Source organism: Lissotriton vulgaris, chromosome 12 (genome assembly GCF_964263255.1).
Source record: "Lissotriton vulgaris chromosome 12, aLisVul1.2, whole genome shotgun sequence".
Classification (NCBI taxonomy): Eukaryota; Metazoa; Chordata; class Amphibia; order Caudata; family Salamandridae; genus Lissotriton; species Lissotriton vulgaris.
This window is the reverse complement of record NC_141700.1, coordinates 810,043,266-810,066,849: the sequence shown is the minus strand read 5'-3', so window position 1 is coordinate 810,066,849 and position 23,584 is coordinate 810,043,266. Positions and strand designations below refer to the sequence as shown.

General features: G+C 48.3%; 1 protein-coding gene across 1 annotated transcript; it reads left to right on the top strand.

Moving 5' to 3' along the window:
- Positions 1 to 16,558: 16,558 nt before the first annotated feature.
- Positions 16,559 to 20,905, top strand: LOC147678841 (vomeronasal type-2 receptor 26-like). Its single transcript, XM_086945759.1, has 3 exons — positions 16,559 to 16,570; positions 18,460 to 18,583; positions 19,983 to 20,905. Exons 1-3 carry the CDS (start codon positions 16,559 to 16,561, stop codon positions 20,903 to 20,905), a joined length of 1,059 nt encoding a protein of 352 aa, XP_086801885.1.
- Positions 20,906 to 23,584: the final 2,679 nt, after the last annotated feature.

The following is a 23,584-nucleotide window of genomic DNA, read 5'->3' as shown; positions in this document are numbered from 1 at the left end:
TTTGAACCCTTGGCAGTAAATGATGATGCAGGGATAGAGGATGATGATCTTAGATGGGGCATACCGCTCTTGCAGATCCGGCCTATGAAAAAATGGTCACCGATTGTTTTACAATTGAATGTATTAACGCTTGGGCATGGTTTAAAACCTGTTAATGGGCGTACCCCTTCGGATTTTTCGGGAGCTAACACATATAACAGGGTTTCCTGCCCAAGCAGAATTGACTATATTTTAGTGGATAAAAGGCTATGGAAATATTTGATCGATATGTCAGTTATTCCATCTATCCATAGCGATCATAATCCTTTGTCTCTTTGCATGCGGGAACTGTTGCATCATACGGACCATCGGAGTAACACCAGGCCCCATATGCTAACTAAGGCAATAATTCCCTCCAATTGTAAAAGATTTATTAAATGGCAAAAATTCTCTCTGAATGACCAGAAAATCAGTGCCTTGGATGAAATTATAAGTAAACAGACCTCCAAACTTCTAGTAGTATGCACGATAATCTATACCGAAACAACTGATTTGATAGGATCTCTCTTCACGGAGACCAAGGCCCCAAAAAAGTATCCCTCGGGCAGGAAACTAGTTGAGCACTGGTATAACAAGAATTGTAAGAGGAAAAAGTCCATCCTGATGCTTGCCATTAAAACTCGCAACCCTTTAGAGGTACGCCTTGCAAGACATCAATACAGGCGAGCTATATCTGTAGCGAAAAGGGAATGAGAGGATAATCATTGGGCCAACCTGAAAATAGCCAGTCAGTCTAAAAACAGTGAGCACTTTTGGGCTTTGGTAAGACAATCAAATGGTTGTGGTTCAGACCAACTTCCCAATCATATTCCTGACAGAGAATGGTTCGACCATGTTAGTATACTGTATGCAGGGGATGAGGTTGTAGAGGGTTATGGGCATTGTGGCCATCCATTGGCACTTATGCTGGGTCCATCTGACTCTTTTGACCCTATAGGGAAAAATGAGGTTGTGGTGGCCATAAATAAAATAGTGCCCGCTAAGGCTCCAGGTCAGGATGGAATACCAGGCGATTTGTTCCGGGCCAAACCTGACCAATGGGCTACCTATTTTGCACTTCTGATCAATGCACTCCTTGAGGGCTCACCGGTACCAAGTTCCTGGAAAGGGGCAGAGGTGATCCCTATTTATAAGAAAGGGGCCAGGGAGAGCCCTGCCAACTACCGCCCAATAAGTCTTATTGACGCTGGTCAGAAGGTGGTTGGCAGGGTTCTACTGGAGAGAATCCTTTTGTGGGCGGAAGAGAATAACATCATATCACAGTACCAGGTGGGGTTCAGGCCATGTACGAGCACAATCGACCAGGCTTTTAGGCTGGTGCTACTGCACTGGAGGGTTGTAACTATTGGCAAGGGTGGTCTCTACCTCGCATTTATAGACTTGAAGACTGCCTTCGACCTGGTTCCCCGTGAGCGTCTTTGGTCGGTCCTGCAGGATATGGGGCTCCCACTTCCTATTCTGAACCTCTTAGCCCACATGCATGAAGGGAACTATGCACGAATCAGGTGGGGTTCTCAGGCTCAAACAACAGACAAGATCCCTGTAAATAGAGGTGTCCGCCAGGGATGCGTCCTGGCCCCCACCCTCTTCACGTTGTTTGTAAATGGGGTAGTCTCCTTTTTGTCTGAAATTAACGCCGATGCCCCTGTCCTGGCTGGTGCCAAGGTCCCCACACTACTCTTTGCAGACGACACGCTGCTGGTTTCGAAAACTCCAGCAGGCTTACAGAAGCTGCTTGATCGGTTCTGTTTGTTTTGTAAGTCGAGGGGCCTAGTCATCAACACCACCAAAACGAAGGTCCTCTACTTTAATCCAAGCAGGGCCGCCAAATCCACCCTTACGCTTGACGGTGAGCCCCTGGAGCGCGTAAAAGTTTTCGATTATCTGGGGATCAGAATTGCGGATAACCTTAAATGGCAGCCGCACATTGAAAAAATGGCCTTAAACCATAAGCGGGTCACGGGTGTCATTGGGAGAGAACACCGAGCCTCAACCTCTAGACCCATTGCTCCTGCCCTGGAGATCTATGCTGCACAGGCAATAGCAGTGCATTACATGGAGCCATGCTCTGGGGCTTCAATAATGTAGATGTCCTCGTGACAGCAGAAAACAAGTTTTTTTAGAGAGCTTGTTTCACTTCCTAGGGGATCCCCTAGTAAACCCCTCCTGAGCGACTTGGGCCGACGCTCAATTAAGGACTTGATTGGCCCCCTCCTATACTGGGGTCGCCTCTGGGGTACCCCTGAGTTATCCAGCTACGCCGATGGCCTAAAGGAAGTAATGAACCTCCAGGGATCATACAAGATCGCCTGGCTAGTTAGTATCAAAAGACTTCTTTTGGCCATCGGCCTTGCCCCTGCATGGGATCTAGGGGCCCCGGTGTCCAAAATGACAATCAAGAGACTATATTGGGCATGGGTTGAAAATCAAGCTCATAGAGATCCTAACCAGGGCAGGCTGACCGATGGATGGATGGAGTGGGATGAGGCTTGGCTGTTGTAGCAAGATGAAAACTCGGGTCCAGTATCCCCACACCCAGGACAACTGGGCGTAGGATACCTGTTTCAGCTGTGATCAAGTGGAGCAGATTTCCATATAGGAATTCCAAACCAGCGGACTCTAAACCCAGTCCTTAGTGCTTTGCTAGCTGAACTAGGGCAGGATGATTTTGTTACCATGGCTCCTTGTTTCTGGCTCAAAGATAGGCCATGTTTGGGCCCCTGAGGTATAGAAAGAGCATCCTTTGGATGATGTTGTTACCATGGCTCCCTGTTTCTGGATCAAAATATTGGCCATATTTGGGCCCCTGAGGTATAGAAAGAGCATCCTTTAGGTGTTCACAGGGAACCTGGAATGACATATTTTGTTTTGTTTAAATTTGCCTGGGAAACCCTCACTACTTGAGGACGTTGAGAAATATTTGGCCCAGGCATACAACAAACTGCTCTGGGCCTCATTTATAAAAACTGTTGCATCACTGCGTGAAAACAGCGATGCAACAATTTTCACTGCGCCCTCCTTGTGACACGATGAATGCATCGTATTTAATGTACGGCACTCTTTCTTGCAAGGAGTTACAGATAAGTCAGTATTTCTGACGTGTCAGTAGGCGCAGTAATGAGGCATTGCTGGAGTGTGTTGCAAAAGTGACGCAACTCCAGGAATGTATCCTTTTACTTGGGGCAATTCTCATGTTAAATGTGCCTGTGTTAGTCTTATTCATGCTGTGAGGCAAGCGTAAGATTTTGACGCAGTGGGGTCCTCGAAGTGGAGCAGTGAAATCTGATAAGTGTCCGTTTGCCACTTTTACAAGGCTTTTTATGGGGTACACCCACCCTGCATACATTATGCCTGATGCAAGTATAATGTAGCGCTGGGCTTTACAAAGTGACACATTTGCTTGGATGCGTCACTGTGTAAATAGGGCGCAACATGGTGAAATTTCTACGCTACTGGTGCATCACAAAAAGGGATGCAACATCGGCATATAAGTGTCACAAGGCCTCATAAATAAGACCCTCAGTTTTCTATGTCTCAGATAGAGTTTACCGTTGGTTAGCTAATTCATTTCAGCCACCCCATACTTCCCTTCTGTGATGGTTATGAGGAAAATCATATGTTATTTCTTTTCTGCCACCATTAAAGTTCTTTCAGATTTGAGGGTTATTTCCCAAATGTTGGGCAAAGTGCATTAGGACTGTGGCTCTGAGAGGTTAGACTTGGAAAGAAAGTCAACAGTTGTCCATATTGTATTTGTCATAGCCCGATAGTTATTTAACTAACGGAGGACTCGTGAGGAATGGATGAAATTAGATTCTTAAATGTTTTATGGATTTTGAACACAGTTTGTCTTGTGCAGGGAGATATTTGTTGTTAAATCTTTTCAACTAGTGTCATCTCAATGTGCTCTCTGTACACAAACATGACATGGAAATCTGGAACATACTCGACTCTCTCTCGCCCGACATCGCCTTCTTCATGGAAACCTGGACCCACGCCTCCTCTGGCCCCGACATCAACAATCCAATCCCGGACGGATACAAGATCCAGAGGAAGGACCACCCAAACCACCCAGGTGAAGGCCTCGCCATCGCCCATAAGAACACCCTCCGCCTTACCACCTCCAGAGAAACATTCCTCGCCACCGAATACTTGAACTTCCAGATCCAGACCAGCCCCAATGCCACACTCTGAGGAACCCTCGACTACAGGCCAACCTGCCCCCGGACACCCTTCGCCACCACCGTCACCGATTTCATCGCACCCCACTCCATCGCCTCAATGAACTACATACTCATCGGAGACCTGAACTTCCACCTCGACAACCACAACGACCACCACTCCACCACCTTCCGTGACAACCTCGCCGACATCGGACTTAAACAGCTCGTCACCACACCAACCCACAGAGCAGGACACACCCTCGACCCCATCTTCGCCGCACAAAACAACGTTAACTTCAGCCACACAATGCAACTGCCATGGACTTACCACCACTGTGTACATTTAACTGTTGACAAACCCGAGGCAGCCAAACCTGCCCCATGCCCACCACAAAGGAACTGGAGCAAGGTTACCGATGAGCAACTTAACTCCACCCTCACCCAAGACGACCACACCTGGGTATCCGATGCAAACAGCGCAGGCAGGGTACTCCACACCTGGATCTCCAACTGCGCAAACAAGCTCGCCCGCTATGCTACCCCGGTAAAAACTACCCTAGGAAAGCTGCCTGGTTCACCACTGATCTCCAAGAAGCAAGGCGTACCTCCAGACTCCTGCAGAAGAACAGGAGAAGCACAAAAACAACTGAAAACTACTCCGCAAACAAGGACGCCATGACGGACTACCACAACCAAATCAGAACCACCAAGACGAATTTTATCCACAGCAACATTCTCGCTGTTAGACCTGGTACCTTGGCGTGGGTCTCCCTTTCATTTTTTGCTGTTGCCTCATGTCTTCTGGTTATAGATACTTTGGGCACTGTGCCACTGCTATTCAGTGCCACAGTACAAGTGCTCCCTATGGTAAATTGATGTATGAATTAGTGACTCCATCATTGGCTGATTTGGTTTACTTGTCAGACCCTAGTACAGTGCACTGAGTGTGCCCAAGGCTTGTAAATCCAAATGCTGCTGGTGGGCTTGCAGCACTGGTTCTGCCACCCACAGAAGCAGCCTTGTAAAGTGTGTCTCAGGTCTGCCATTGCAGAGCCTGTGTGCAGTCTGGTACTGCCATGTTGACTGGGCAAGTGCACCCACTTGCCAGTCCCTGAACCTTCCCTGTTCTGCATATTAGTCACCCCTATGGTAGGCCCAAGGGCAGGGTGTATTGTAGGTAAAAGTCAGGACAAGCCCTGATGTGTGTGGCATGTCCTAATAGTGAATTTCAGCCATTTTCGTTTTTCACTATAGCAAGGCAACTGTCCCCCATAGGCCAGAATGGGCAGTTTGATTATTACATCTTATAATCCTAACTGACTCAGGGAACTAGAAATTCAAGTTTAGTATGCCTGAACTCAGAATGATAAAATGCATCTTTTAGTGAAGTTGGTTTTAACATTCTGTGTTTGAAAATACCACTTTTAGAAAGTAGGTATTTTCTTGTCTAACCATTTAAGCCTGCCTCTGCTAGGTTGAGTATTCCTTGTCTGGAGTTTGAGTGACATGGGCTGGGGGATGGCAGGAGATAGGGTGAGTCAGCACAGGGCTGAATAGCGAGATCTGCATGTAGATGGGTGGGAGGAGTTGCATCTGGGACCTAAATAGGGCTCTGCCTTCCCTCCACAATGCTGGCTCCACCTCCTGTGGTGCGTCTGATGTCCCTGCCCTGCACTGTGAAAAGAAAGAAGGAGTCATGTAAACAGAGTGCTCCAGGACTGACCAGAACTGGTATGGACTAGGCAAAGGCCTCTCTGCCTTCAGAGAACAAAAAGAATATGTGTATAAAAAGGAGACCCAGACCCCAGAACTTGAGATCACTTTTGGGAAAGAAGAAGAAACCTTTGCTGAGGAGAGCAACCAGAGAGACTGAGGAGAGACTATCCCTAAGCATGACGGATTGGCCTGCAGTGGTTGCCTGACTGCCAAAGAGAGGAGAAAGGACTTTTGTGCTATTTTCATTCAACTTGTGAAGGATCTGCAAGGGCTTGAGATAGAGCTTGCCTCCTGCTGAAGTCTCAGGGACAACAGACTTCACCAACCAGCCCCCAAGAATTCTTTTGAAGTGCCTTCGGTTGTGTTGGGCCTTCTGAAGCACTGCATGTTGCAAGGAGCTGGAAGCGCGACTCACAAAGAAGATGCGTGTTGCCGCCGCTGTCACTTCACAACGCGAAAGCGCCACGCATACCTGGAGAGGAGGATTAACGTTGCGCCAGACGCCGCCGCATCATCGGAGAAGCCGCAGCCGCTGTCGTTGCATCGCTGAGAAAGGTGTCGGCACTGCAGCTGTCGCATCGCATCACCGAAGCGCCTCTCATCGCCGGAGAAGAGGATCAACGTCGCATTAGATGCCGCCGCATGACCGGGAAGCGTGTCGCTGGGCCTTTCGCGGCTCAGAAGAATCAATGAGTTGCCGCACGGCGCTCCGGGGTGCACGCATCGTGTTGCATCAAGAAGAAGATGCCATCTTTGTTTCATTGCACTGCATCTTCATTGCATCACGACATTGCTGGTCGCATAGCCATGGAAGCGCAGTAAGAAAGCAATGCATCACCTCCCCACGCCGAGAAGAACCAACAGTAGGGACCCAACGCATCACCGTACTTTGCGTGTAAGGAACCAAATGCAACACTTTAGTTTTATAGCGTTATGCATCCAAAGGTACATTGAACTCAAAGTGTCACATTTTGCATCTTAAGAGAACTGAGCTAATTCTACCATTTCTGAAGTACAGTATTGTGGATTTATGTTGTTTGTGGTCTTGTGCTAAGTCTATGTAAAGAATACTTATTTTAATATACCACTGGTGTGGTGTCCATCTGTGGTGTTGTCACTGGGTTACTGTATGTGTTCACAAATGCTTTACACACTGCCTCTGAGGTAAGCTTATCTGCTGGTGCCAAGCTACCAAGGGGGTGAGCAGGGGTAATTTTAGGAGTATACCCCCTTACCCTGACTAGACGCAAGGGCCCCTACAAGGGCCACCTACCACAGCCAACTATAGACCCACAAATCTAACAATCGCCAGCTCAACCAACTCCAAGGAACTCTTCAGTAATTCAACAACCCATGCAGTGAAGCCACAGACATCACCCAGTCCCAAGACATCTGCAAAAAACTTGGAACCTACTTCCACCTCAAGATCAAAAACCTGTACGACAACTTCATCGACCATCCACCAGATGCCACAGCCGGACCCACACTCCCTAGAGACACCGGCCTTCCCACCATCTCCAACTAGATATCGATCACGACCAAAGACACCGCCTTGACCATGAAAGGCATCCACTCGGGGGCCCTCACCTACCCCAGCCCTCCTCATATCTACCACAGAGCCATGACTGACATTGCACTCAAACTACAACGCACCGTCAACACCACCTTCAAAGCAGGCACCTTCCCAGACGATTGGAAATGCGAAGAAGTCAGGCCCCTGCTTAGGAATCCCACGGCGGACCACAACGACCTGAAGAGCTACCGGCCCATCTTGCTCCTCCACTTCGCAGCCAAAGTTGCAGAGAAGATAGTCAACTGCGAATTGACACGATTCATCGAAGAGAACCCCATCCTCGACCTGTCGCAATCCGGATTCCAAAGCAACCACAGCAACAAGACCGCCCTACTCGCTGCCACAAATGACATCCGCACTCACCTGGACCAAGGCCACTCCACAGCACTCAGCCTACTTGACCTATCAGCAGCCTACGACACCGTCTCCCATTGCACACTAGTCGCCAGACTACATAGCGCCCGCATACAGGGAACAGCCCTGGACTGGATCCGATCATTCCTCACCGGAAGAAGCCAAAGGATCAGACTGCCACCCTTCCTCTCCGATCCCACGAAAATCACCTGCGGAGTCCCAGAGGGGTCATCTCTGAACCCGACCCTCTTCAACAGCTACATGGCCCCCCTCACTGCCATCATCCGACAACATGACCTCAACATCGTATCCTACACTGAAGATACCCAGCTCATCCTTTCCCTCACCAAAGACGCACCACCGCCAAACTCAACTTCCAGAACGGAATGCAAGACATTGCATTCTTGATGACCAACAGCTGCCTGAAGCTCAATGCCGAGAAAACAGAAGTCCTCGTTCTTGGAGCCACCCCCTCTGCATGGGACAACACATGATGGTCAGCCACCCGCGAAGCCCACCTACCCCCACAGACCACACCAAGAACCTCAGCATTGTACTCGACTCATCACTCACCATTAACCAACAGGTCAATGCTGGCACCTCCAGCTACTTCAACACCCTCAGCATCCTCCGCAAGACCTTCAAATGGATCCCCCATTAGTCAAGAAAGACGATCACCCACGCACCCATCACCAGCAGACTGGACTATGGAAACGCACTCTACGCTGGCATCAACAAGTTCCTACTCCACAGACTCCAGACAATACAGAATGCCGCCTCCAGACTGGTCCTTGACATCCCCAGACACAAACACATCAGCCAGCACCTACAGAGACTCCACTGGCTCCCTGTGGAGAAAAGAGTCACAATAAAGATCCTCACCCACACCTACAAATGCCTACATAACAACAGGCCAAAATACCTCAATGACATAATCAACTTCCACGTACCCAAGAGAAACCTTCAATCTACGAACCTCGCTCTGGACAAAACCCTGCGCAAAAACAGAGCCAAAACAAGCAAAATATTCTTCTTCCACATCACAGCCAAGACCTGGAATGAGCTACCGGCAGACATCAGGCTCGCCCCCTCCCTGAGCACCTTCAGGAAGATGCTCAAGACTTAGCTCTTCAGCTAAGCAGATCTGCTGACCCCTCCGGCCTCCCTCAGCACCTTGAGACCCTCACGGGGAGTAGCGTGCGTACAATCCTCTGATTGATTGATTGATTGCATTTTGTCCCTGGATTTGCTTTTCAGCTGCATATGTGTGTTAAATTATTGCTGAAGGTTTGGATTTATTTTCTACAATGTTTTTATGCAGGTTATGTGAGCTCTTTGCAACTTGAAGTAAAGTAATTGACTAGCATTGAAAGCCATCTCTCACTCTAATCAGCCACTTACACTCCTGGGGTCTGGGCGGCATGAATAATCATTTCTAATTGAGAGCTGTACCTTGTAGGTCAGGGAATGGATGTGAATATTAATAAGAACAAATAAGGGGTGCTGATCACACGTGGAAACACCAACCTCTGGTCCCCATGTCTTGAGCCCTCAGGTTAGACCTGAGCCTCTCATGCTGTTAACATGTTCAGCTCAGGCTTGGAGCATGACTTTAATAGCTGTAGAGCCCGCTAGGTTGTGCTCTAAGGCTATATTGGAAACTTAAGATGTATGCCCAGGTTTCCACCATGGCTACGTTATATACCTTCTTCAGGCACTACCTGGAAACCATCTTTCCTCTTCTCGCCCCTGATGGTTTTCAAGCAGTAACATCAGCCACTGTTGGCTCGTGCCTTGACTACTTCACCACCCTTTCCTTTGGTGTCAATAAATCGCTTCCTTATCAGCTTTGATGCTTCCAGATCAGGAGGCTGGACTTGCACTCTTGATTTTCACCATTGTTAAAAGCCATACCCTGGCCAGAATGATCTATTCGAGCCAGGATAAGGTTTACAACTATGTATTTTTGAGAGCTGAATCTATAGATAGACCTTAGGCTGAGACACTCTCTTCTCTCCCTTTATGTCTGTATCAGGCAAGAACCAGATTCATGGACTTCATGCCAGTATATCTATTTAAGGCGGTTGCGTCTTCTCCCATCTGGCATTGCTACTTTGGCCCTCTCTCCACTTGATCTCAAACCCATCAGTTCTCACTTTGGGTTTAGGGAAAAGCTGACACATTCCTCTTAACTGGATATTTTTACCCACTTTACTGATCCCTTTCTTTTCCTTCTTCGAAGAGCCGAGACCACCCGGTCAGAGAGTAATGAACTAAACTTTTCAAATAAAATAACAGTGTAACAAGAGGGAAAGTGGAGAGATGAGCGGCTGCTTTAAATTAATCTTGTGGCTCATTACGCAGACACCCAACACTTTTCTCATTGTTCACCCCATGCCTTCTTTCTAGTTGGCTAATTTCTCTCCTCTCACACTCCACACTCAGTCTGAGTCCTTCACATACTGTTTACCTAATTCCTTATCTCATTAAGCTTGTTTCTCTCCTCTCACACCCATACTCAGTCCTTCACTTACTGTTTTTTCACTCACTCGCGAAGGAGTGGGGAAACGAGGAGAAATACCTACATTTCTCTGTTTTTCCTCTTTCTATGCACACTGATTGTGCAGCAGCATAGAAAGAGAACAATGCCATCAATTATTGTTTTTGTGGAGAAAGGTGCCCCTTCCTGCACACAAACAATCATCCCTTCAAGGCAGGCACCCTTGCAACTTGAGGTAAGGGTGTCTGCGTTGGTGCGCGGTTGCTATTTGTGCACCAGCACACAGGAGAAGGACAGGAATCAAAAATTTGCTAGAATTCGCGACAAGAATTTTCAATTCTATTAAGGACACGGAGGCGAGGATTATGCTTCTCAATCTTTACTGCATAAAACACAGCAGCCAATGAAAATGGATATTTTCACAAAAAACAGTAAATAAACTTCATTTCCCATGAACACACATGAGTATAGGCACGCCCCCATAGTCCATAAGAACCCCTTGCGTGCTCCCATCATCCTCTTTCTTTGAGGCGAAGCAAGTCCAACGAAACTTGAACAGTCACAACTCCTCCAACGAGGAAGAAAAATCTGTAGGTCAACATCCTGACATCCAACGTCGTTCAATCCGACTTCTTATCAGATCCTGAAAGAAAGGAATAACACCACCGTAATCACTGGATAATAGGGAGGGCAAGCTTATTACATACTGTACATTAAGCCGGGTGGGATAATCCTCGCCTCTGTGTCCTTAATAGAATTGAAAATTCTTGGCGCGAATGCTAGCAAATTTTTGATTCTATTACAGGACCGGAGGCTTCAGATTATGCTAGTTTAACGCTGATTAAATACCACTGAAGTAATATCTCCCACCGGCTTATAATAAAACGTTTTAAACGTTGATTCAGAAGACCAATCTGCACAACGCATTATATCTTGGATAGTTGAACCTAAACCATACGATTTCGACGCCATAACGCCTCTCACTGAATGAGCACCAAAGATTTGTGTATCAACACCTGCTTCTTTCATAATGAAGCGAAGCCATCTGGCAATAGTGGCAGCTACCACTGGCTTAAAGGGCTTTTGGATCGCAATCAACAACTGAGTACAGCCCTGCGGCCGCAAGGCCTTGGTACATTCTTCGTAAACCTTCAAACATTGGACCACACATAGTTTTTCATTATCCGGGAAAGAATTGTAAGAAATATGTCAAGACAATGTTTTAGTGTGACCTGTAATATGGAAAGAAACCCCTTCTGGGGTAAACACTCTACCTGTTACGTCGAGTGCTCTCACATCTGAAGATCTTCTGCAAGACGATAAGCAAAGCAACATGGCCAATTTCGCCGACAAATGTTTTCTAGACAGAAGAGCATTGGTCGGCCATTTGATAAATAACGAGATCACTAAAGAAACGTCCCATAATCCGGTATACTTGGGTTTGGGAGGGTTAGCCACCCTGATTCCCTTCAATAACTTGCAATCAATCGGGTGCATGCCTACCGGTTTCCCGTCTACCTGAGCATGCCCCGCCGATATAGCGGAACGAAAATTATTGACCGAACGGTACACTAAACCGTCGGCAGCTTTCTCCGACAGAAAATTCAAAACTTGGGGTAACTCTGCCCCCACGGGGTCCAGGTGTCGTCCCACGCACCAATCCACCCAGTTCTTCCAGGCTGCGGAATAACGTTTCCTGGTGAGAGGTGCCCATGCCTGCTTGATTAACTCGGCAGTTTTGCTCGAAACTCCCAGCAACTGCCACTGTTCCTGGAAAGCCTCCATGCCATCAGCTCCAGCCTGCCCTCCAACAGCAACGGATGTTGCTCCTGACGAGGGCCCTGCAACAACCACCTTGAGTCCGGTAGTTACCGTGGACGATCGCGACTCCACTGTAACAACGTGGGAAACCATGCCTGTGACGTCCACCACGGAGTCACCATGACTATTTCCGCCCGTTTTCTGATCACTTGAGTCATCACCCTGGGAATCAACAAGAACGGGGGAAAGGCATACTGAATCCCTTGAGACCAATCCTGCAGTAAGGCATCGGTCGCTGCCGCCATCGGGTCCGGTCTCCAGCTGAAGAACCGGGGAATCTGATAAGTCAATCTGGAGGCAAACAAGTTGGTCTGAAAATGACCCCAAACCACTTGTAGCTAGTGAAATACCTGGGGAAGGAGCTTCCAGTCGCTGTAATCCCTCAAATGTCTGAAATTCCAGTCCGTCACCTGATTGGCCTGACCTGGGATGTAATTAAACAACAGGGGGTGGTGATGGACAGAGTTTCTGAATTAAGCAGAATACTCTCACCCAGTCAAGAGATCAGGGCTTAATCCAATACCGTTTTTTAGCTCACTGCACCATCCCAGCTCAGAACCTGGCTATATGCAAATTAGTCTGTCCCTGGCCCAGTGCATCATGGGAACAGGGCAAACCAAACTACCAAGCCAATTCTTTCACTGGGAAGGAAACAAGCTTCCGGGGACCGGTTTCTGGCATTTCAGCCGTCTTCGGCCCGGCTTGCTTGAATCCTGATGGTGCAATGAGCAAGGGACTCACGTCTGAGTATACCCTTCCACGCTTATGGTGGACAAAATAATGAAACAACAGGGGGTGGTGATGGACAGAGTTTCTGAATTAAGCAGAATACTCTCACCCAGTCAAGAGACCAGGGCTTAATCCAATACCGTTTTTTAGCTCACTGCACCATCCCAGCTCAGAACCTGGCTATATGCAAATGAGTCTGTCCCTGGCCCAATGCATCATGGGAACAGGGCAAACCAAACTACCAAGCCAATTCTTTCACTGGGAAGGAAACAAGCTTCCGGGGACCGGTTTCTGGCATTTCAGCCGTCTTCGGCCCGGCTTGCTTGAATCCTGATGGTGCAATGAGCAAGGGACTCACGTCTGAGTATACCCTTCCACGCTTATGGTGGACAAAATAATTAAACAACAGGGGGTGGTGATGGACAGAGTTTCTGAATTAAGCAGAATACTCTCACCCAGTCAAGAGATCGGGGCTTAATCCAATACCGTTTTTTAGCTCACTGCACCATCCCAGCTCAGAACCTGGCTATATGCAAATTAGTCTGTCCCTGGCCCAGTGCATCATGGAAACAGGGCAAACCAAACTACCAAGCCAATTCTTTCACTGGGAAGGAAACAAGCTTCCGGGGACCGGTTTCTGGCATTTCAGCCGTCTTTGGCCCGACTTGCTTGAATTCTGATGGTGCAATGAGCAAGGGACTCACGTCTGAGTATACCCTTCCACGCGGGCTGGACTGTTCTCATGAGGCACAGTGTCAGACTGATTTGCATATGGCCATGTCTGAACTGGGGTGGTGTGGAGTGCAAAAAAACGGTGGATTTAGGCCCAGATCTCTGTACTGGGGTGAATGTATGACATTGTTCTGCGTTCTGTCCATCAACTGTGGTTTTTGCATCTGACCTGGGATGTATTCTGCTATTACCGAGATCTGATTCTGGAGGCAATAGTGCCAAAAGTCCTTGGCTATTTGGACTAGAAGAGATGACCTCGTGCCGCCCAACTTGTTGATATACCTCACCGCGGACACGTTGTCCAGACGGAGGAGGATGCAACAAGATGTTTGCCTCGGGGATAACGTGCGAATCGCAAACGACCCCGCTAGTAGTTCTAAACAATTTATGTGAAGTTCGAGCTCTTGCGATGACCATCTGCCGCCTGTGGAAACCTCTCCACAAGGTGCGCCCCAGCCCCACCTGCTGGCGTCTGACTCTATTATCACCTCTGGTTGTGATCCGAAGATCGCCCTGCCGTTCCAGGCGTCCACGTGGCCTAGCCACCACTAAAGCTCGGTTCGGACCTCCTCTGAAAGGGGGACCGAGTCCGTGTATGAGAGTCCCCTCTGAAGATGCTTGATCTCCAGGCGCGGGAGGGCCCCGTAATGCAGGGGCCCCGGGAATATCGCTTGAATAGACGATGCCAATATCCCCACTACTCTGGCCAGCGCTCTTAGCATGACCATTTGCTTGTCCAGCAGTTTCACAATCTCCTTCTTCAAATCCCTCAATTTCGCTTGGGGCAGACACAGTTGCGCTGTCTGAGAGTTGATCGTGAATCCCAGGAATTCTTTCACCTGTGTCGGGACCATCACCGACTTCTTTAGATTTATCACAAACCCTAAGTCCTGGAGCAGCGAAGTAGTCATGATCAACTGCTGCTGTAGGACGAACTGATCCTGTGCCATGATCAGAATATCGTCCAGGTAAATGATCAGTCGCACTCCCCTTTCTCTGAGATAGGCTACCACCGGTTTCATCACTTTGGTGAAGCACCAGGGAGCCGAGGAGAGACCGAAAGGAAGGGCCAAGTATTCGTAGCAATGGCCGTTCCAGAGAAACTGCAGGAATCTGCGGTGTGGAGGAAAAATCGGTATAGAAAGATATGCATCTTTGAGGTCCAGACGGACCAACCAATCGTTTTCTTGTAATAAATCTGCTAACAAATGAATACCTTCCATTTTGAAATGGTTGTACGTCAGGTACTGGTTGAACTCTTTGAGGTTGAGCACTAACCTGTTGCCACCTCCTTTCTTCTGAACAATAAAGGAATTGCTGGAGAAACTGCGAGGGCCTATCTGACACCGAGCAATCGCGCCTTTCTTCAGCAAGTCTGCCACCTCTTTGTCTATGAAATTGTGATCTAGTTGGGAAAAATGGAGAGGTGGAGGGGGGAACGCTTGCGCTGGGCTAGAGTAGAACTCCAGCTGAAACCCCTGAATGGTCTGCAGCACCCAAGCGTCGTGAGTCAAGGCTTGCCACTGTGGCAGACAGTGCTGCGTGCGCCCCCCCAATGGAAGTAGAGAGACATCTGTTACACTCACCGGTATTTTGGCTTGACTTGAAGCTCGCTCTGTTGTTTCCCGACTGGAAACGTCCTTTGTTTTACCTCCTTCTGGATGGGTAGAAGGTGCCACTGCGGGTGGAGTCCCACTCTCCACGACCGCGACCAAAGTCTCCTCTTTGGGAGCCTTGTTGGAAACCTCGGCCTGACGAGCGACCCCCGCCTCGCCCGGCCCTGTTGAAACCCCCTTGATTTAGGGCTCGCTTTATTCCACTTTGTGCCTTATCCAAGGCGGTAAAGGTCCCCACATATTTAGTGACGTCCTTGACGAAGCGGTCTCCGAACAAAAAAACCCCTGCCAGAGGGCCTGGTTCAGCCTCTGCAAGTTCAGTCAGGTTACTGTCCATCCTGAGTAACAAGGACTTGCGCCTCTCGGAAGAGATCGCGCAGTTTGCATTGCCTACCAAGCAAATAGCGCCCTGAGCCCAGCCTGCCAATATGTCCGGATCCACAGGAGTCGCCCCTTCTTTGGCCACCAGGGCCATCTCCAATATTTTTGCCAGAGGCCCCACAACATCGAGCATCTTATCTTGGCATCCTCGCCAAGCCCGATCCAACCCCCGCTTGGGGTCCTTCAAAAATTTCTTCAAGAAAGTTAGCATGCTGGCATCTATCTCCGGAGTGTCAGCCACACCATCCAGGATATCTGGGCGTGGACACTCCAACCGTAACCTGTTACGGACTTCCCTATTGAAGCTTTTCCTGAGGTTCTCATGAAGATAGTGGGAAACCTCTTGCAGCGGGACCCAGTCCGAAGACCGCGTATGTGCTATATCCGAAGGGTCAAAGTTAAAGGTTTTGGCAACCTTGTCCTCCGCCGTTTTGGGGACAACCTTAGCCTTTTTGGGAGGGGGAGGTTGATCCACCGAGGTATCGGTGTCCGTGTTGGTATCGGTGTTGGTGATGATGGTATCGGTGTCCGTCAGAGCCGATCTTTTGTTTCTCGCCTTACCACTTGCATGGGGCTGGTCCGATGCCCCTTTTGCCGGCAGGGAAGCCAAAGACTGTGCATGCGGCCATTGCTGGTCGGCCGAACCGGAAGAAGAAGAGGCTGCTTGCTTCCCTTTTCTCTTCTTATTGTATCCATGGTGTTTCGCAAAGCCCTCTAGTTGTTTCCGTAAGGGGCGTAGGGCCACCGCAAGTGCCTGTTGCACTGTCTGAGGGACCTTCGTCTCCATGGATCGATTCACTGAAGTATGGACCGAGGCATCCAACGCTTCCACAATATTGTCTTCCAAGACAGCTTCCTGCTGTCCTTCAACAATCTCCTCCCCATCAGCATATTCTTCGTCCGGGTACCATACCCAATCCTCCATGGTGCAGGAATGCACCTCACGGTACAAGGGAGAACACTCTAGAATGTCTCACACCTGAGGGGGTAATGGGGGGGGTCAGCCCAAAGCACACCTGTACAAGCGAAAATCCGGTAACGTTACCCAAACCCCCTCAGCAAAGCTGTAGTCAATTAGGTCAGTGACCTCGGCCCTTAGATCTCCTGAGCGTGTGCACACCCTGGGCCACCACTATTTTCCAACCAAAATCTCTGGCGATCTAACAAGGAGCACGCCGGTGTGTGGAACGTGTGAGCACGTGCGTTCCTGTAAGCCAGGGTATCGCGCCGAGGCGCGCAGCCCAAAAGCGACCAAAAACCTACCAAAAGTAGCCAAATTTGGTCCACGATTTGGGCGCGCGCGTCGACCGAGAGCCACCCGGTCTAAAGGTCAGGGCGTATCAGGGGGGGCCATGCGCGCCCTCAGGCAGCCGGTACTGGGCTCCACTGAAAAGCGCGACGGCTCCTTGCCGGTCAAAGACCGTCTGAGTAAGCGCTTGAAGCACACGCTCCACAGCGGAAATAATAACAGCTCAAGCTGAAAGGCCCAAAGCGAGATTAGAAAGGAACTAAAGTCAGAGAGTGCAATAATTCCGAACAAAAAGGCACTAATAACAATAACAAATGGTAACGCAATAAGACCCCAAGTATAAGCGGGAAATCGCGCAATAATCAAATCACAGCAATATAAACCCCAAACAGTATCCCAAACCACAAGCAGGTTGAGGGGACCCGAGGGGAGGTGCACTTAACTCTGACTTGTGAGCAGCAAAGAAAGAGGATGATGGGAGCATGCAAGGGGTTCTTATGGACTATGGGGGCGTGCCTATACTCATGTGTGTTCATGGGAAATGAAGGTTATTTACTTTTTTTTGTGAAAATATCCATTTTCATTGGCTGCGGTGTTTTATGCAGTAAAGATTGAGAAGCATAATCTGAAGCCTCCGGTCCTGTAATAGAATCTGTGGAATCTAATAGATACAGAGCATTCCTGCACTTTTATTTTGATGCACAGCAGGAAGGCATGCTGCTCTGCCACGCATCAACATATAATAAATCAGGCCCTCAATGCTTACCTCATGCCTCTCTCTCACTATGTTCATCTCTCTTCTCTAACACCCGGGCTCACTCCTTTACTCATGGTTTAACTGATGCCTCTCTCTCTTACTAAGCTCATCTCCCTCCTCTCACATTCAGACTCAGTCCTTCACTCACTGTTTACCCCTTGCCTTGCTTTTACTAAGCTCATCTCTCTCGTCTCAAACTCACCCTCACATATTCACTCACTGTTTACTCCCAGGCCTCTCTCTCTCTCACTAAGCTCATCATGCTGCTCTCACTCTCACTTATTCATGCACTATTTAACCTGTGCCCCTCTCTTAGTAAGCACATCTCTCCGCTCATGCCCCAGTCCTTCGCTAACTGTTTACCTAATGACTCTATCTCAATAGGCTCATTTGTTGCCTCTCACACTCCAGCTCAGTCCTTCTCTCACTCTTTATCTCATGGCTCTCTCTTACTTAGCTTAACTCTCACAACCAGGCTCACTCCTTTGCTCACTTCTTACCCAATGAATCTCTCTTCCTAAGTACATATTTCTCCTCTTACACTCAGCCTCACTATTTCACTCACTTTTTACCTCATGACTCTGCCTCACTAAGCTCAACTCTCTACTCTCACACTCAGTCCTTCACTCACGGATTACCCAGTGCCTCTCTCTTGCTAATCTCAACTCTCTAATCTCACACTAAGGTTCACTGCTTCACTCACTGTTTACCCCAGGACTCTCTTTTACTAAGCTCATCTCTCTCTACTCACACTCAGGCTCAGTCCTTCACTCACTGTTTACACCGTGCCTCTCTTTTACTGAGCTTATCTTTCTTCTCTTTCCCCCAGGTCCCAGACTCACTGTGCAGTGCCAGGTGCTTGAAAGGGTACAGGAAAGCTGCCCGCGAGGGCCAGGCCAGCTGCTGCTATGACTGCGTGCCCTGCTCAGAAGAGGAAATCTCCAACCACACAGGTGTGCAATGTGTATGAACACCTGCGAGAATTAAGGGGTGCAGAATACCATGGAGAAGTACACCTGTCACAAGGAGGGGTGCAGGATATCATGGATTAGCACACCTGTCACAAGAAGGGGTGCAGGAGGTCATGGAATAACACACCTGTCACAAAGAGGGGTGCAGGAGGTCATGGACTGGCACACCCGTCACAAGGAGGGGTGCAGGAGGTCATGTACTAGCATACCCGTCACAAGGAAGGGTGATGGAGGTCATAGACTAGCACACCAATTACAAGGAGGGGTGCAGGAGGTTATGGACTATCATACCTGTCACAAGGAGGGGTTCAGGAGGTCATGGAATAACACACCAATCACAAGGAGGGGTGCAGGATGTCATGGACTAGCACACCTGTCACAATGACGGGTGCAGGATGTCATAGACTAGCACACCCGTCACAAGGAGGGGTACAAGAGGTCATGAAATAGCACATCCATCACAAGGAGGGGTGCAGGAGGTCACAGACTAGCACACCAGTCACTAGGAGGGGTGCAGGAGGTCATGGACTAGCACACCCGTCACAAGGAGGGGTGCAGGAGGTCATGGAATAGCACATCCATCACAAGGAGGGGTGCAGGAGGTCACAGACTAGCACACCAGTCACTAGGAGGGGTGCAGGAGGTCATGGACTAGCACACCCATCAAAAAGAGGGGCGCAGGAGGTCATGGACTAGCACACCAGTCACAAGGAGGGATGTAGTAGGTCATGTACTGGCGCACCGTCAGAAGGAGAGGTGCAGGAGTTCATGGAATAACACACCTGTCACTAGGTGGGTGCAGGAGGTCATGGACTAGCACACCTGTCACAAGGAGGGGTGCAGGAAATCATGGACTAGCACGCATGTCAGAAGGAGGGATGCAGGAGGTCATGGACTAGCACACCTGTCACAAGGAGGGGTGCAGGAAATCATGGACTAGCACACATGCCAGAAGGAGGGGGTGCAGGAGGTCATGGAATAATACCACTGCTTGGACATTCTATTTACTGTGAGGATTACAAGTGCTGTCTTAAAAAATCTTTCTCCCCCTCATCAGCCTCTATGAAGAAGCCTTGCTTATTTCACCTCTTTTCACCTTAACGTCAAAGCCTGAAAATGAGTTATTGGCAGTTCCCTTCAGAGACTATGTATGAAGGGTAAGGTTAGTTTAGGGTTAGCACAGCCATAGGTGTTTTCATCATTATTTAGTTCAGTATTGTGCATTTTATTACAGTTAATATAATGTGCAAAGAACAATTCACCATACGTATCTTGTTTCATTATGATATGCTTTACTTTGACATAGATTTCTTAGTTGGGGATTTAGTATTTAGAACATCTTCTATGGACTGTTATTGATCTATTCTCTGCTTCCTTTAAGACTCCATCAAATGCTCTAAGTGCCCAGAAGACCAGATGCCGAATGAGAGACAGGACGGATGTGTGTCAAAACCTGTTGAGTATCTCTCTTATCAGGAACCACTAGGAGCCGTCTTGGCCGGCATCTCGATCTGCTACTGCCTTTTTTCATTATTGGTTTTCCTCATCTTCATTCGATATAACCAAACCCCTGTAGTGAAGGCGAACAACTTACCCCTAAGCTACCTGCTTCTCTGCGCTTTAATACTCTGCTTTCTATGTCCTTACATGTTCATTGGACAACCGCTCTGGTGGACATGTCTGCTGCGCCAGGCTGCATTTGGCACTATCTTCACTCTATGTGTTTCTTGCATTCTAGCAAAGACTATCACCGTTTTGCTTGCATTTGGTGCCACAAGACCAAGTAGCAAGCTGAGGAACTGGACGGGATTGAAAGTTCCCTTTTGCATCACCATAGTCTGTTCTTCTCTGCAGCTCGTTCTGTGCGCTGCCTGGCTCATTCTTGCACCACCGTTCCATGAACTCAATTTCAGGAGCTCAGCTCGGAGAGTCATCAGTGAATGTAATGAGGGCTCCACAATGGCCTTCTGGTTGATGCTTGGATACATGGGGTTTCTGGCCACGGTCACCCTGATTGTGGCTTTTTTGGCCCGGACACTGCCGGACAGTTTCAATGAGGCCAAGTTGATCACCTTCAGCATGCTGGTGTTTGTGACTGTGTGGTTCTCCTTCATCCCAGCTTACCTAAGCACGAGGGGTAAAAATATGGTGGCAGTCGAGGTCTTTGCCATCTTGGCTTCCAGCGCTGGGATGCTGAGCTGCATCTTTTTACCCAAAATTTACATAATTTTACTAAGACCAGAAATGAACACTAAGGAACATTTAATGGGACGAAGAGAAAAAGTTAAACAGAAGAGATATTGAGTCAGTGATGTGGCGATTGTGACACCTGCTTCTCGGCCCTTGTCAGTTTGTGATTCCTTGAAAAGCCTCTTCAACATTGAACCCTCCAGATCTAGCACTACTCAGCACTCTATGTATTGAATTTGCCTCTACACTGGTTGAGCATGATGATCGACTACCCAGTGCATCTTCCAACATAGCCGGCTAATTAACCTACTTTCATGTTCCATTAAATCTGTGATACTCCACTTAAGTTTTAAGTAAATAGTAACAGTTGAGTGCTTTCAATAAAATATATAAATATACATTTCAGCTGTTACATGAGGTTGCTTTGGAGAAACATAGATCATAATTCTCCTAATTTCTTGGTTTTTACTGCTACCTACATTTTCCATAATTTGCAGTTTTCTAGAATTAATTTAGCAAATTCATAATGTTCACAGTGGACACCTTGAAATACACTGCAACAACACATCCTACATGACTCATTAAAAACACACCATTCCCGGTGAAACATTTTGCTAAATGCTGTAAATCAGGAGTGTTTGGTTGGAAGGTCTGGAACTGAAGCCTTTTTTTAGGTAATAATGTTTTAATTTGTGAGTTAAAGATCTTTAAAGACAATATTTAGTGATGTGCAGCATGCCGGTCAATTCAGGGGAAATTATTGATTATCAAACATCTACAATCATGGGTCTCCACCTGGTCACCATGGTCTAGGATCTCCACCTTGGGCACTGTGGTCTAGGGTCTTCACTTAGTCACCGAGGTCTAGGGTCTCTACCTGGTCACTGTGGTCTAGGGTATCCACCTGCTCACTGTGGTCTAGAATCTCCACCATGCCATTGTGGTCCAAGGTCTCAACCTTGTCACAGAGGTCTAGGTTCTCCACTTGGCCAGCGTGGTCTAGGGTCTCAACCTGGTCACCGTGGTCTAGGGTCTCCACCTGGTCACTGTGGTTTAGGGTCTCCACTGTGTCACCTTGCTTCCACCTAGACACCATGGTCTAGGATCTCTACATGGTCATCATGGTCTAGGGTCTCCACCTTGTTACCATGGTCTAGGATTGCCACCTTTTGACAATGACCTAGTATCACCACCTCATCACATTGTTTCCATCAGGTTACTGTGGCCTTGGGTTTCCACCTGGTCACTCTGGTCTAAGGACGCCATCTGATTACCATGGTCTGGGTCTTCACCTGGTTACTGTGGTCTAGGGTCTCCACCTGGTTAAACTGGAGTAGGGTCCTCATCTGTTTACTGTGGTCCAGGGTCCCACCTAGTCACTGTGGTCTAGGCTCTCCACCTGGGCACCGTGGTCTAGGATAGCCACCTTGTGACCATGACCAGGATAATCCCCTTGTCACCTTGTTTCCATCTGGTTACCAAGGTCTTGGGTCTCCACCTGGCTATGTGGTCCAGGGTCTCCACTAGGTTAAACTGGTGTTGAGTCTTCACCTGTTGAATGTGGTCCAGGGTCTCACCTGGTCACTGTGGTCGAGAGTCTCTGCCTGGTCAATGTGGTCTAGGTTCTCCACTTGGTCACTGTGGTCAAGGGTCTTCTACTGGTCACCATTGTCTTGGCTCTCCGCCTGGTTACAGTGGTCTTGGGTCTCCACCTAGTTACTATGGGTTAGAGTCTCCACCCAGTCACTACGGTCAAGGAAACCCTTGCACACAATGTGCTGCTGTCTCAAGAAAAAAAACATGCCCAGCAAACTGGGTGCTGTACTCCAGGTGTTTATGTGCACATGCTTCTGTCACAACAGGGCAACAACTCTCTGAACTGAGGACACTCTGTGGCCATCTAGAGCACTGGTGAAAATAAACACACTCTACCAGCTTCACCCTATTATACACAACTTAGACTATGCCTACCACAAGACACACACAGTTCCTACCTCTCTCCCATCACTACAGTAGGGATGATTCCTCCCTCCATGGTGATCTGTAACCCAAAAGTGTATTATACCTGCCTTGGGTCAGTAAACCAATAACTAGTGTGGCATCATAAGCCCACACCTGGGTGGTGTGGGGCACAAACCTCTGCAACCCCCTGAGGGTTGACCTAGAGATTGGCTTTCCTTGGTGGAAAGCAGGTTGCACTATGAGGTGACTCCATGCCAAACTCCGATCTCAGGAGGTGGTGAATTCCAGTGATGTGCACTTCGAAGGTAGAGGGATTGGAATCCGGAAGTTGCACCTACACATCTGCAGTGAAACACCACATGGTTGTTACCTTATCAATAATGTGCTAGCTTTTCTGTGCCTGTTTCCAAATCAATAGGTATATGGTAATCAAATTGAAAGATAGTGCATACCCCACATGGATCTCTCACATTTGTGTACTTCATGCTTCCTAGATATAATAGGGTTTTATAATCAGTCCATACTGTGACATGCACCCTTTAAGTGATGTCTTCAGTGAGAGAAGGCTTCCCTAATTTAATAGCTAGGAGTTGTAGATCGCATACTTTTTTTCAGTATCTGTCAGAGTTTAAGTATAATAAGTGACCAGATGTAGTTTACTAGTGTCTGGTGCATGTGGTGAAATAACTGCTCCTACAGCAAAGGATGAGGCATCAGTTTCAATGATAAAAGGAAGTCTGTCACCAGGGTGTCTTAGAATGGAAGCATAAGTGACAGCGTTCTTGAGTCGAGTGAACTCTTGCTCTAGTTTCTCTTCAGAAACAAATTTCC